Source organism: Desmodus rotundus, chromosome 11 (genome assembly GCF_022682495.2).
Source record: "Desmodus rotundus isolate HL8 chromosome 11, HLdesRot8A.1, whole genome shotgun sequence".
NCBI lineage: Eukaryota > Metazoa > Chordata > Mammalia > Chiroptera > Phyllostomidae > Desmodus > Desmodus rotundus.
Window position 1 is genome coordinate 18,399,589 of NC_071397.1, and position 12,811 is coordinate 18,412,399.

The 12,811-nt window shown below is 42.8% G+C and overlaps 1 protein-coding gene across 3 annotated transcripts in view; it reads left to right on the forward strand.

The window, feature by feature from the left end:
* Positions 1-12,479, forward strand: part of LRRC1 (leucine rich repeat containing 1) — a 136,654-nt gene extending 124,175 nt beyond the window's left edge. For all 3 annotated transcript variants that reach the window (XM_045193013.2, XM_024558049.4, XM_024558050.4), the window contains 4 exons: positions 776-891; positions 8,467-8,639; positions 9,503-9,639; positions 11,002-12,479. In XM_045193013.2, coding sequence (XP_045048948.1) covers positions 776-891; positions 8,467-8,639; positions 9,503-9,639; positions 11,002-11,160 — 585 coding nt within the window. In that variant the 3' untranslated portion in view covers positions 11,161-12,479. The remainder of the gene's footprint in view (positions 1-775; positions 892-8,466; positions 8,640-9,502; positions 9,640-11,001) is intronic.
* Positions 12,480-12,811: the final 332 nt, after the last annotated feature.

Sequence of the window (12,811 nt, forward strand, 5' to 3'; positions counted from 1 at the left end):
ACATGAAGCTCAGTTACCTTTGGATTGCTTGCTTAACAAAAAAAAAAAAAGGAAGTGATAATTAAATTTGGTGTGGATGGAGGTATTAACATATGCTTTTACCAGCAGATCATAGCTGGGAAGATTAATGTCCGCACTTACCAAATTCACTGTCAGCTAAAATTTTGTTGATTTTGCTGATTTTGCATTGGTCGAAGGGAAAGGAATTTACCAGATTGAGTGGTGAATGGAAGCTGTTAAAAGTTGTGTGGTGGAAATTAATGTACTGTATCATCTATCAGATAATCCCCCCCCCCCCCCGCTTTTTTTTTTAATAAACTGAAACACTGAGAACACGGAAGTTAGTGTAATGGACAGGTCTTCAAGGGTGTGGCTTTTGATCTTTGGCCTAACTTTTGAAACCTAGAATTCTTAAACCTCCGTATGGCCCAATAACATTTGTCTGGACCTGTGTGCTCGGTTAATGCATTTAAGAGATGTAGTTGTACGGCGGCAGTGGAAAATAACTCCTTTCCAGAATGAAATTTTTGAACTGTTTGTTTATTTTCTTGATTTAATTTAGAACACGTGTGTTTATTGTTTTACAGGGATTTTTATAAGCCCATTGCACTACTCAGTGTTTTGTATAATTTAAATTAATTATAGTTGATCATCAGTGAGACTTAAAATCATGGGGCATAATCTTATGCATCATTTCTTGCCATTTGATAAGCAAGCCCACCACCATTTTCCCCCCAAAACCTGGAAACAAGGTGTGTTTTCCTCCCTGTTGCAGATCGGTGGGTGCTGCAGCCTCACTGTGTTCTGTGTGCGTGACAACAGACTAACTCGGATACCTGCTGAGGTGTCACAGGCCACGGAGCTTCACGTCCTGGATGTGGCAGGGAACAGGTAAGCATAATCTGTTTGCTTTGCCTCAGAGAAAGAAACAAGTATTCACGTGCCTCAGCCTGGGCCATGTGGCCTTGCCATCTTGCCTCGCTCCGTCTGATGGAATAACGTGCCAGGGAGTCGAACGACCCAGGCCTCAGAAGTCTCCAGTGTAGGTGCTGCAGTGACCGAGCCCCATGGGGCAGAGAGGGCCAGGGACAGCCTGAGCGTGGGGTACTTCGTAGTTCAAGTGGACGTTTCTGTAGACGTGCGTCCCAGAACAGCAGGACAGTGATGTCAGGGAGGGAGCATTGCCCGAGAACTGAGAGACGTAGGTTTCACCCCTGCTTTTGTAAGTCACACGGGCCTCACAGTTTCCTCATCTAAAAAATGAGCTTGAATGACTCTCAGTCAGGGGTCTTGAGATGCTCTCTGCCAGTGACTCTGAACCCTCTGAAATTGTAAACAAGGTTGCATTCAGGGACACTTCCCTGGCGAGAGGACCCACAACTCATGTCAGAATCGCCAAGTGATTCATAATCCAAAAAAAGTGAAGAGCCACTAGACTAGTGTCTTCAAGGCCGGAGCAGCACCGTTTCTCAAGGTCTGGGGTCAGAGGTCATGTTTGACCAGTCACCCACCAGTTTCCAGAATATATCTTCCCTTTACCTTTGTAGAATGTTGATTTGTCTTACCCATTCTGAACTAATTTCCTCACCTTAAATATCACATGCACTTTCTTTCCCCTGAGCCTACACAAGCTATTCTGTCTGGCTGGGACCCTCTTCTCTCTTTCTCTACTTTTATTCTTGGTCACTTATGCTTTTGTTTTCTCCAGAAAGCATTCCTGTCTCTGAACCTGCGTTTTTAATTACCCCTGACGTAGCACTGTTAGTTGTCTGTCTCCACGTATGTAATCCTCCTAAACCTAAAGTTGGATGTGACGGTTAGTGTGCCCATGTATCATGTCCCTTCCCAGCACCTGGCACATGGTAGATAACCTGGGAAAACGTTACAAGTGTTAGTTTTGCGGCATGAATAGCAGGCCCCTTTGAAAGCCCTGTGTCACAGGCGGACCTGCCAGGAGTAATTAAAAACTGCTTTTGAGTATTATATAGTTAGATGGGAGACAGAGTGCGGAAGCAGGGGAGAGTGATCCCCAGTGTTTGGGGGATTGTGTCCTAAGTGCGGATTAGCTGGTCACTGAGGTCAGGCTCACCTGCCATTTTTCGTTCTCGCTAATGGATTGTAGACAGTGGTGCTGAGTAAACAGCAGCACTCAGCAGGAGCCTGGAGATGAGTTATGGCCTCAAGAGTGCTCACCCTTTTAAAGTTAATGCTCTCAGGACATCTTGATAGATTCATAAGACCACTAACTAGTGCCTGAAAACTCTGGATTAATGAGTCGAACGTTGCATTTGTGTTGGACCTAAGCCTGATACGCAATTTAAAGCTTGAGAAGGGTGGTTTCCTGACCTCTCACCTCCAGCACTAGAAACTCAGTGACTCCCACCCTCCCTGGTTCCTGCCTTACTGATGAGCATGAATTCGCACCACTAATTCTTGAGTGGGAAGATGGCTCTAATGTCTGAAAACTGATTTTCTCTGGACTGAAGGTTTCATTCTCCAGTTCCCCAAAGAAGGGAAAGTTAAATTTTTATTATGCTTGAGCCAGGGTGGAGAAAAGCCAATTAAAAAGTTACATTACATAGGTGTCATCTGAGTCAGTTAAGTGTGTCATTTAGTCCATGTATATATAGATTAATGACCAAATTTTAAGCTTATTAATATATTTAATTACTACTTATTTTAAAGTATAGAAACTAATAAAAACATAGGACTACCATGTCAGCTTTTGAGCTTGCGGAAATGTCACACCGTGAGAAATCACACCGAGTATGAGAGAAGTTTCTGCCCTTCGCTGGGGCGTATAAAAATAGCAAATGACACAAGGAGACTACGCCTTAGTTTCCAAAAATTGTCTTTGATAAATTTGGTGCAGCAAGTTACAGCAAGGATAACTATAAAATGCCACTTGGAAACAAAGTATCAAACTTCTGGTATAGTAATGGAGGAGATGTGTCATAGCATCAGCTACTGCAGATACAGAACATACATTTCTTTATTTCTTAGACTCTTTCCCATAGGGTTATCCACCAAATACACAAACTTGGGTATTTGAGGATCTTCCTTGCAGTGTTAGTATACCAAATACTAGAAGCAATGGCTGTCAATGGGAAAATAGTTTACACCTTTGAATTTTAAATTAATTTTAAATTATTAAAAGATATTATGCCACAAGTATTGAAAAAGACAAGAAATAACACAGAAGTGGAGAAAAGGGAACCCTGATGCACGGTTAGTTGGGAAGGTGGACTTGTGTAGCCACTATAAAAACCAGTATAGAGGTTCCTCAAGAGCTTAAAATTAGAAGTAGCATAAGATCCAGCTGTTCCACTTCTGGGTATACAAGCTCTGTCCACAAAGTATCCACCCTGTACCGTGAAGAGTAGAGACCTTTATTGAAGAAGATCCAAGAAACACTGCACCTAGGTCAAGGAAGCCTCAGTCCCCTTCAAAGTAGGCACCTTGGGGCCTCACACAGTTCTCCAGTCACCATCAGCTGCCCTGTTCTATTTTCCTGAATCTCATTGACAGTCTGAAATCTCCTCCCTTTCAAAGGTGATTTTAGTTTTGGGAAAAGCCAGAGGTCACAGGGTGCCAAATCTGGGTGCCCCCCAGTTGTCGGAGGCTGAGTCACCTGGGTGATTTGATGTTCCTCCAAAAAACTCTGCAGGAGACGTGATGCATGAGCAGGCGTGTTGTATAAAGCTGTAAATCACCATTTGCCCCCAGCTGCGGCCTTCTGAATCATCTGAATAGTTTCTGCAGAGGAATGTTCAAGCTTAATGCAAAATCTGATGCAGATTAGTTACTGTACTCACTCAGTCATTTTGAATTCCATGACCACACAGTACACATGCTTACTCAGTGGGATCTACTGCCCCCATTGCCTAGTACAGTGAAGTCATCATTGTTCACACATGTGCATTCCAGTCCGCTGTCCTTAGTTGCCAGGCTTCCTGTATGTTGTGCAAACCTTTCTCGTTATATTAACAGTGGTTGGACTTTTTCTGGACAGACCTTATATATCCAAAAGAAATGAAAACACAGTATTTAAGAGATATCTGGACTCCTTATCCTTATCTGGTGTGTGTGTGTTTGTGTTTGTATGTATAAGACGTATATATGATATATACAATGGAATATTTTTCAGCCATTAGAAAGAAGGAAATCTTGCCATTTATGACAACACTGGTGGACCTTGGCATTGAAATAAGTCAGATGGAGAAAGACAAATATTGTATGATCTTACTTGCATGTGGAATCTAAAAGAGTTGAACTCATCAAAACAGAGAGTAGAATGTGGTTGCCAGGGCCTGGGGGAGGGGTTGGCCAAAGGGTGCACCTCCAAATGTGAGATGAGTGAGTTCTGGGGACCCAGCGTGCAGCGTGGTGACTCCAGTTAACGCACGTATTACGTATTTGCGAGTTGCCGTGACAGTAGATCTTAAGTGTTTTTGCTACATACCTGCATGCAAAATGGTGATTGTGTGAGGTAGTGGGGGTGGTGAGCCTTCTGTGGTAATCATTTCAGAATATATAAGTGTATCAAATCATCGTGTTACACATCTTACTTACACAGTGCTGTATGTCAATCATATCTCAGTAAAGTTGGGAAAATAAAGAATAGTAAAAGACAAAACACAATACAATAGAGTAGCTCTATTATAAAATACCAAGCAATTGAAGAGTGATATATTTCTCTGTGGTGACCCAGAAGGCCCATGATACGGAATAGTGAGCAAGTGTAGTAAGTGTTCTCTTTTTTGTTCATGTTTTTTAAGAAGCTTATCAATGCAGTTCACCAAAATATCAATAGTAGTGCCACTGGAGGAAAGGTGGAGACTTGGAGTTATAGGGGGCTTTCACTTTAGATATTTTGGTATTGCTTAATTTTTTTTCACTGATTATTTCCTCTGTATATACCGTGAAACATTTAACTGTAGAAAGTATGCAACCGTCAGGAAACTTAGTATTTCATTAGTTAGTAGGCCCTGTTTAGTTCTTAAATAAATCTGACACGCAGTTGCTGTAGTGGTTCAGGTCGGGTCCGTCATGGCCATAACTGGAAATGAGAGGCTCAGGGTTTGCTCATTCATTTGCTTTCCTCCTCGTACCATTGACGTAAGTAGTAAGTCTGGGCTTTTTCTTTTGGGGTGGGGGGCATGTGGTCCTACATAGAATGCAGAGATGTGTGCACATGGAGCTATGGTTTATTGCTATAGTGGACAGAAGGTACCAGAACAAACCAAAAATGTATTATTAACTCGTCTGGAAAGCAGGGATGTATAAGATCTCTGTTTTCCACTTGTGTCTGGGATGGCTCACCGAAGAGAAACAGAGGAGTGTGTGTGTCTTCTTCCCCAGACCACAGACGGTCAGTGAGAGGCTCAGCCCAGCCCGCACAGTCTGTGTGCAGACTGGGCAGGAGGCGGGGTCTTTTTCTCTTTAACGTCACAGGACGCCTCTGTCCACAAGTCACTTGTGAACAGGCCTGTGCGTTGGGTGGGCTCGGCCAGCAGCAGCCGTACTGCAGCTGGCACTTTGATTCTTTGCAGGAAAACTGGCATTTGGACAAATGAATCTTCCATGGATCTGTTAGTGTAGAGCCCATTGACCTATTTTAGATGTTACTATATGATTTTGTTATCCTTAGAGGCTGTTATTTATTACTGATGCTCTCTCTTTGGCCTTTTTATTTACTTTATTGTTTTTAGATTTTATTTATTTTTAGAGAGGAGGTGAGGGAGAGAGAAAGAGAGGGAGAAAAACATCAATGTGTGGTTGCCTCTCATGCACGCCCTCCCTCTGGGGACCCGGCCCACAACACAGGCATGTGCCCTGAGTGGGAATTGAACCAGCAACCCTTTGGTTTGCAGGCTGGTACTCAGTCCACTGAGCCACACCAGCCAGGGTTATACCTTTGCTTTGGCATTTAGCTATGAAGCCAGTTGTTAGTCTGAGAAAGTATAGTGACCGTATTTGAGTATCTGTGTTTTGTGTCAGTGTTCAAATTTCAATTTTTTTCTTTATGTTCTCATGATTAAGAATGCTAGAGATGCTAGTGTAGATTTCTTGTCCACCTTGAAACTTTAAATATTCTGGAAAATATTAGCTTAACTCCTTTTTTAAAAGAAATAGGGACACACTTCAAAGAAATTATCCTTTTGTTCAGTAAAATGAAAAATATAATGTATTTTAAGCTTTCAGTGTATTAGCATTCTTTTTAAAAATCCTGTCACAGTGCCCGGCAAACACACGCGTCTCCTGTCTTTAACTTCTTGCCTTTGGGTGTGTGTATAACAGCCTTTGGGCAGAGGGAGAGAGAATCGCTTGTGTGAGCCCCAGCAGTTTGCTGGCACCTCAGGGCGAGGGGAAGTGGAGCAGGGACTCTGCTGCGCCTTCAGACCCCCGGGGCATGCTTGTCCCAGTCTGAGCAAGTGTTTCTCTGCACTGGGCGGATTTGAGGATTTTAAAAATACGCGTTTCTCCCCCGATTTGGTGCTCGTTCGTGAATACCGTAATGTGTAACACACAGAGACTTTGCAAGGGTGCTTTAACATAAGCAGTGATGGATGCCTCGACTCCAAACCTAAGTCCCACGTAAGATAGAATTCCACCGTACTTTCCACCCAATATATACGCGTGGACGGATCAGTCTTCACTGGACTCATGGTTAAAGAAAGAGTGTTTTCTCATCTTTATAATTTGTTACATTGGAAATCTTTTGCAAAACGTATTGTTCTTATGAAAAGCTTATAGATAGTGCATTTGTTATTCTCTATGCATTCTGAGAATTTTTTACTTCATTTGTTAAAGTAGCTTAACGAGTTTGCACTTACAGCTTCCTTAGATTAGTTTTGTGATATTGGAGTACAGTTTCTCTTCATATCGCTACAAGAGTTATAGTTCATTTCCCATAACTTAATTGAAACTGAAATACAGGCAGACCTGGAGATAGTGGTGGGCTTGGTTCCAGCCCACCTCGTTACGATGAATACTGCAGTGGAGCAAGTCCTAATGTTTTGTCTGCCTTCGTTTTATAGAAGACAACCTCCATGAAGCACAATAAAGCAAAGTGCAGTAAAACAGGGTACGCTTTTGCGTGTCTAATAATGCAATATTAATCTGTTGGTAAGATGCACTTACATAGGTCGCTATCCCTCATATGTTAGCTGGAGATGGGTGTACAGTTTTAGCAAAGAAGGAACCCCAGAAACAATGCTGTCCTATTATTCTTTATGGGATTAATGGGTGAGAGATTTCTTTTAAGAAAATATGCCTCTATAGTAGTTAACAGAATGTGAATAGCTTATTATTATCAAGCTTATGAAGTCACCTCTAAGACTGATTCATAATGTAGTACATGGAGCCATCCTTAGAGTGAAGATACTTTATGAAATATATCCTTGTCCGGTTGTTTTCAAAGTGAGTTAGTAGAGTTGCATAAAACATTGGTTTTTCACCAAAGCAGCGTTTTCCCCCTCTGCACTGTTAGCATTTGGGGCTGGGTAGTTCTTTGGTGTGGGGGCTGTCCTATCCATTGTAGGATGTTTGGCAGCACCCCCTGGGTTCTACCTGCTAGAGGCCCCAGCATCCCCCCCCCCTTGTCTACAGACACAGCCGTATGTCCCCTCAGGGCAGAGTCCCTCCTGGGTGAGGACCACTGCATGAAGGTCGTCTTTGACAAGTGCCAAACACGTGGTTGTGGTTTCTGGTGGTGGTCTTTACTGAGTAGATCTGACTGGGTGCAGCCAAGCTGTGAATTATTTGTGAAAACATATGAATAAATATGGAACTAATTTTTAGGTGTCCCATTACAACTTTTAAAGTGCTTTATATATTCTATCCCGTTTGGAACTGAAACAGTCTGATGTGGATATTAATTATCGCCCAGGAATCTAAGAAGTGGGAGCTTCTAGAAGCTGAAAGATAAAGGTTTAAGATGGAATGCCTGAAATAATCTCCCTAGAGAAAGTAAATGGAGTCCATGAAAAAAAATTTTTTTAGCCTTTATTTTAAATGCAGCTTAAATTCTTCAGCACCCGACGCATCTCCTTTCTCTTCTCCTGATTTGCCAGGTGCTACTGGCGACAGGTAAGCCACAGGCTCTACCAGCCCAGCCGGCGACCAAGTAACCATTGGCTGCGTGAGCGCTGCGCTTTCACAGTTACGCTGACTTTGCTTTTCTCTTTACATGGAAACCTCCTAGCACAGGCCTGAAAAATGTGTCCGTAAGTTCCTCGTTTTTGCCCTGTGGCCTAGAGGTGCTGATGACAAGGGGGAGCACAGTCACCTAATGCAGAGTCCGCCTGCAAGGAGTAAATCAGTATCTTAGGACAAACATAACATCTTTTGAAATATTGAACCTAGTCCCAGGAGGTGGTTTTTCATTGTTTTCTGTTGTTATTGGCAGAAATTGATTTGATTACAACATTTGAGGTCCTGATGTGTTCTTTTGTTTTAAATTAGGTTGTTGCATCTGCCCTTGTCTCTGACGGCCTTGAAGTTGAAGGCTCTGTGGTTGTCTGACAACCAGTCCCAGCCTCTGCTCACGTTCCAGACAGACACAGACCTCACCACGGGGGAGAAGGTTTTAACCTGTGTCTTACTTCCTCAGGTGCCTTCTGAACCGACTTGCCAAGGTGAATTCTGGGCCCTATTCCCTTGGCCACAAGAATTCTTGAGTTACTCTCTCTCTCTCAGACCTCTCACCCTCACATGTGACTGTACTGTGTCCAGTTCAGCCAGTCCAGGTGCGGTCACTATGGGTCTCCTCTGGGCAGGTTCCCCTGCACCCTTGTAGAAAAAGTGCCCCTCGCACCTATTTAGCACATCTGACACTCCTTCAACACCCTTTTGGTTGTGCATGGTAGCGCAGGGTGGAACTACAAACACTCCTTAAAAAGGTGTCAGTCACTTAAACTCCACACTGATGGTTTGGAGGGTTAGTACAGAACACCGCTGGCAAAGTGTTTTTAGGCCAGTGAGTTGTTCTGAGTTATTTTATCTTCGATTTGTAAATTATGTATAGTTTTTAAAAATATGCCCACTAACATCAAATTGATATTATAAATCCTTTGCTGAGAGCTGGTTTTGATGGAAGAGAAGTAGAGTGCTCTGGGAGAACGGGCGTCACCTAAGTGGAAGGCCCTCAAAGCCACCTTGCCCATCTCGCCCACGGACCCCAAGGGAAACATGCGCTAGTGTGTCGCTAAGGCAAGTACTGGTCTCCGACACCTGCAGCCTCATGACTCTCGTGAGAAAGTTTTTGAAGTCAGTGTGTAGAAAAGAAGCATGAAAAAGGACTCTGAATTATTACGCCATTCTGTAATGAAATAGTAAACATTAATTTAGCGGGTATTTTATATAATCTCAAGTAGAATCATGCATCACTGTAAAGAAAGGGCAACTCTGCCCCAGGCCTTTTTGTTTTTGATTTTTCAAATGACTACGTGGTGGTTTCCATGAACCCGAGCGCCCTGCTGACTGGTCTTTGTCACGACAGAGAACCTGCCCCGCTGCGGGGCCCTGGAGAGCTTGGTGAACGCAGTCTCCGACGAGGCCTGGAATGAGCGCGCCGTGAACAGAGTCAGCGCCATCCGGTTTCTGGAAGATGAGAAAGATGAGGACGACAATGAAACGGTTTGTACATGGACATTCTGGGCCCCCGTGGAAGTTCAAAACGTGAAGGCCTTCCCAGATTAAGAATGGCACCTAGCAAGGGTTTCTTGTGTTTTCAGCTCGTCCGATTGCTGTTTTGCCTTTAGCATTTTAGAATTTTTAGAAGACAAAACAAGGCACTTCTAGGTATGGATTTACCAAATGTGTTTCAGGCAGACGGGACTTTGGTGGGTGTTTTATTTGATTGATTAGTTTATGGTGCTTCTTTTTCTTTATTTGCTATAGTTGCCCCTCCTGCCCCACTGTTTTCTTAAAATTGATTTTTATTTGTTGTTGTTCCCAGTGAATTAAGTCTCTTCCCACCTTCCACCCCCATTTATAAAAGTACATCGTGTTGACTCCATTCACGCTTCATGACGTGCCGTAGCTTCTCTCTCTTTCCCATGTTACCCTTCTGCTCTTCACCTTCGTGCAGAACGCCTGGGATCTCAGTTGGATTACTAAATGAGTCTTCATTCAGAAATCAGGGATAGATTTGAGAGTACCTCTCAGCCTTTTATCCGTACTTCAAAGTGCTCGTCAGCCATCCGGCATGTCCAAGAGTCAGCGACAACTCTTGAAGTGTTCCTACAAGTTGACTTTGGCTTCTTAAATTCCTTCCTAATTGAGATTTTCATAAGCAGAGCTTTGAGGGAGTACTCGCAGCCTTCAAAACAAAGGCTGGATTTTAAATTATTATCTCTTAGTCTCTGTTATTTCAGCTGTCACGAAATGGGATTTTATCTACTTAAGATTTTGCTCCTACCCTATTACTTCCCTTCTAGCTCTGTGGTCTCTATTAGAAGAATGTGGTCTCTATTAGTAGGTCACATAAATAGCACACACAGCAGCCAAATGAGAAAAAAATGTCCTTTTCTCTTGCTTCCCTTGTTCTTTAATTCCTATGCCTCCAGGGTTGAAGGAAGCCAGAGCCACTCTGGGAAACAGAGCTTATTGTGATTTTTAACTTAGAATTTTTTAACCCTTCATCTTTTTTTTTTTTTTCCCTTCACACCACAGTTACATCTTGTATGTTATTTTTTTCTCATGGTTCATAGAACTTTATTGTTATCGTGTAGTAATGTCATATTTTAAAAAGTACTCTTTTATTCTGAAAGCAATCCTGTATCTTGACTAGATAAGTTATAGGCGATACTTTCATCTTCCATTAACTGCTAGCAGGCGGTTGGGAAATGCTCAGAGCTCCAAAGAAAGCTTTTCCACCCCCTCCAACTCATTGTCTGTAAGAGGCTGAGATTTGTGTTGGGATGCTACCACCTGGAAGCTGCGTGTTTGGGAGTAATGCAGTAAACCCAGAACGCTCACTGCACCGTTTGTTTGTAGAGAACACTCCTGAGGCGAGCCACTCCCCACCCCGGGGAACTGAAGACCATGAAAAAGACAGTGGAGAATTTACGGAATGACATGAATGCTGCTAAAGGGCTGGATTCGAACAAAAACGAGGTCAACCATGCCCTTGACCGAGTGACCACTTCTGTGTAGGATTTCACCTCCTGGTGTTACCTCGAGTGTCTTCCCCTGCTGTGGAGATGTTCCTGCCTGCGAGGAGCCTCCTGCGGTCCTTCGTCTGCCCCAGAACCCCGCGCATCCTCTCCCTACGTCGCGTGTCGGGATGCTGCTCTCGGCAAGGAAGTGCCTTACTCTACCCCGCCAGCCAGTGGTCTCCCCGTGTGATTTTTTTCTTTTCCTAAACTTCAGTTGTTTGTGCTAAGTAGAATACACTACTGTAAACCTCTGCCTTTGTTTTTGTCTTGTATTGGGGTAAGGGAGAGCGAGAAGGGGGATTCTTATCCTCCTCCCTCCACAAAGTGCCGGGACATTTTGAACCCAAGTTCTCTTGGACCTACTGATGAGAGATAGTTTTATGTACGGGGAAAAATCAATACTTTTTTAAACCTTTTTGGCAGCTCAGATGGTGTAAATTTTAAAATTTTGTATAGGTATTTCATAACAAAAATATGTATTTCCTTTTTGTTATTTTATCTTGGAAACGGTACGTATTTTAGTATTTGTGCAGAAAACAAATCCTGAAGTGTCTGTTTTTATTTGTACCATACACCGTGCCTTACTGTATCCTGTGTTGTGTCAGACCGGCGTGCACAGTGGCGTCCGTGCGCAGGGAGACGGGACCAGGAATGTGGTACTTTTTAAAGCAGTGTTGGATTTGCATTACTGCTCTGCCCGGTGAATTTGTTTTTAACCAAAAAGAAGAGGTACCACTGATTTGTAAATTATATTGGATGATTTTTTAGATGATAAACCAAAGGATTTAGGCCGCTATGTTTCATTTCTTTAACTTTTCATAAGTGAGTCTCTTACAATGAGTGGAGTGTCTGGTTGTTCCTACTCGGAAGGTATGTGCCATTTGTAAAATAAAGTAGAACAGAAAAGCACAAAAAGAGAAAACTGGTTTTGAAATTCAGTGGGTAAATAAACTATGTACTGCAAAAGTATGATTTTTACTGAAGAAAGCTTTAGAAGTTTTATATTGAGATATAAAACCACAATAAAAAAATAACCTACATTATATTAGAAATGTTGCTGTCTTTCTAAGTGCAATTTAATTTGTAAATAGAGTTTAAATCAAAGTGTACAAAATACTGCTTCAAGCTTTAATTTTAATTCTGCTAATTTAAGGAGTGTGGGGTATATATCAGTGTGTTTCCATTGAGGGTTTTTTTTTCCGGTATGTTGTGATAAAAGAGGAACGAAAAGTGCCAGTCACTATGTGGTATCTAGGAAAATCATGTTGTTCTTGTTTTTTTGTTTTCTCTCCATGAAATAAAGTCACCTGTACATTAGCCATAGAGCTTTTTAAAATTAATTAGCGCCTTGCATATTCCAATGAGAGTAGGTGGCTGAGGCTTTTTGACAGTGCGCTCCCTCCCATGAAATACCTACTCCCCTGCTCGCTGCCGTGGGACCTGCATCCCCTGGTCCTCCCGCACAGGACAGGACCCAGGTGCCTTCAGCTCTGGCTCATAACTGGGTTGCGGCATCCAGCCAACGGGAGTCCTCAGAAACCTGCTTCCAATCAGCCAGATTCAATACCTTCTTTCACTACGATGCATCTACTTACTGCATTCACTTTACTTCTTAGGTTGTTTGTGTGCGTGTGTCTCTTTTTGATTTA